Source organism: Quercus suber, unplaced genomic scaffold (assembly GCF_002906115.3).
Source record: "Quercus suber isolate HL8 unplaced genomic scaffold, Cork oak 2.0 scaffold_41, whole genome shotgun sequence".
In the NCBI taxonomy this organism is placed as follows: domain Eukaryota; kingdom Viridiplantae; phylum Streptophyta; class Magnoliopsida; order Fagales; family Fagaceae; genus Quercus; species Quercus suber.
This window is the reverse complement of record NW_027069506.1, coordinates 1,240,387-1,241,139: the sequence shown is the minus strand read 5'-3', so window position 1 is coordinate 1,241,139 and position 753 is coordinate 1,240,387. Positions and strand designations below refer to the sequence as shown.

The 753-nt window shown below is 39.0% G+C and overlaps 1 protein-coding gene across 1 annotated transcript; it reads left to right on the top strand.

The window, feature by feature from the left end:
* Positions 1-753, top strand: LOC112029602 (uncharacterized). Its single transcript, XM_024062284.1, has one exon. It carries the CDS (start codon positions 1-3, stop codon positions 751-753), a length of 753 nt encoding a protein of 250 aa, XP_023918052.1.

Here is a 753-nt window from a genome sequence, read left to right as displayed (position 1 = left end):
ATGGATACAACATTGGAGGAACTTTGGAAAAAATTCACTCTTTTGGAGGAGGAAAAAGGTGTTTTATCAGTTAATGCTCAGGATGTTGCACGATCAAAAGAACATGCTCAATTCAGCATTCTCTTCAAGTTGCAAACCAACAGAGAATTTAATAAGGAGGCTTTTAAGTCTACCATTCAACAATTATGGAGAGGCTCTCAACGAGTATCAATCAAAGAGGTGGGGAACAACCTATTTTTGGCAATCTTTGATACGAAGAAGCACATGAATGATATTTTAGACAGGAGTCCGTGGTCTTTTGATAAGAGATTGGTTATGTTGAAGCGGTTCACTAATGATGTTAGCCCAGAAAATGTCACATTTCAACAATCCCCCTTTTGGATTCGGGTTTTTAATATTCCAATCAAAAGTATGAATGCAATAGTTGGAAATTATATTGCTAATGAAATTGGCGTTCCTCTCTTAGTTGATGCTCCAAAAAGTGGCCTAGCATGGGGACCCTTTCTTCGTATAAGGGTGGATATAGATATTACTAAGCCATTAATGAGGGGAAAGATGGTACAGGTAGAAGGCATGGAGAAAGGGTGGGTGCATTTCAAATATGAGAGACTTCCCATTTACTATTATCGGTGTGGAATTTTGGGACATCAAGAGAGGGAATGTCACAAGTCCAAAAAAGGGTGTATTACTGTAGAGGAAGATGATTTTCAATTTGGGCCTTGCTTACGGGCTGTGGCTCCTAAGTCCAATTAG

What these genes read in the sequence shown, in the direction of transcription:
- LOC112029602 (XM_024062284.1), top strand. Translation starts at nt 1, where the DNA reads ATGGATACAACATTGGAGGAACTTTGGAAAAAATTCACTCTTTTGGAG.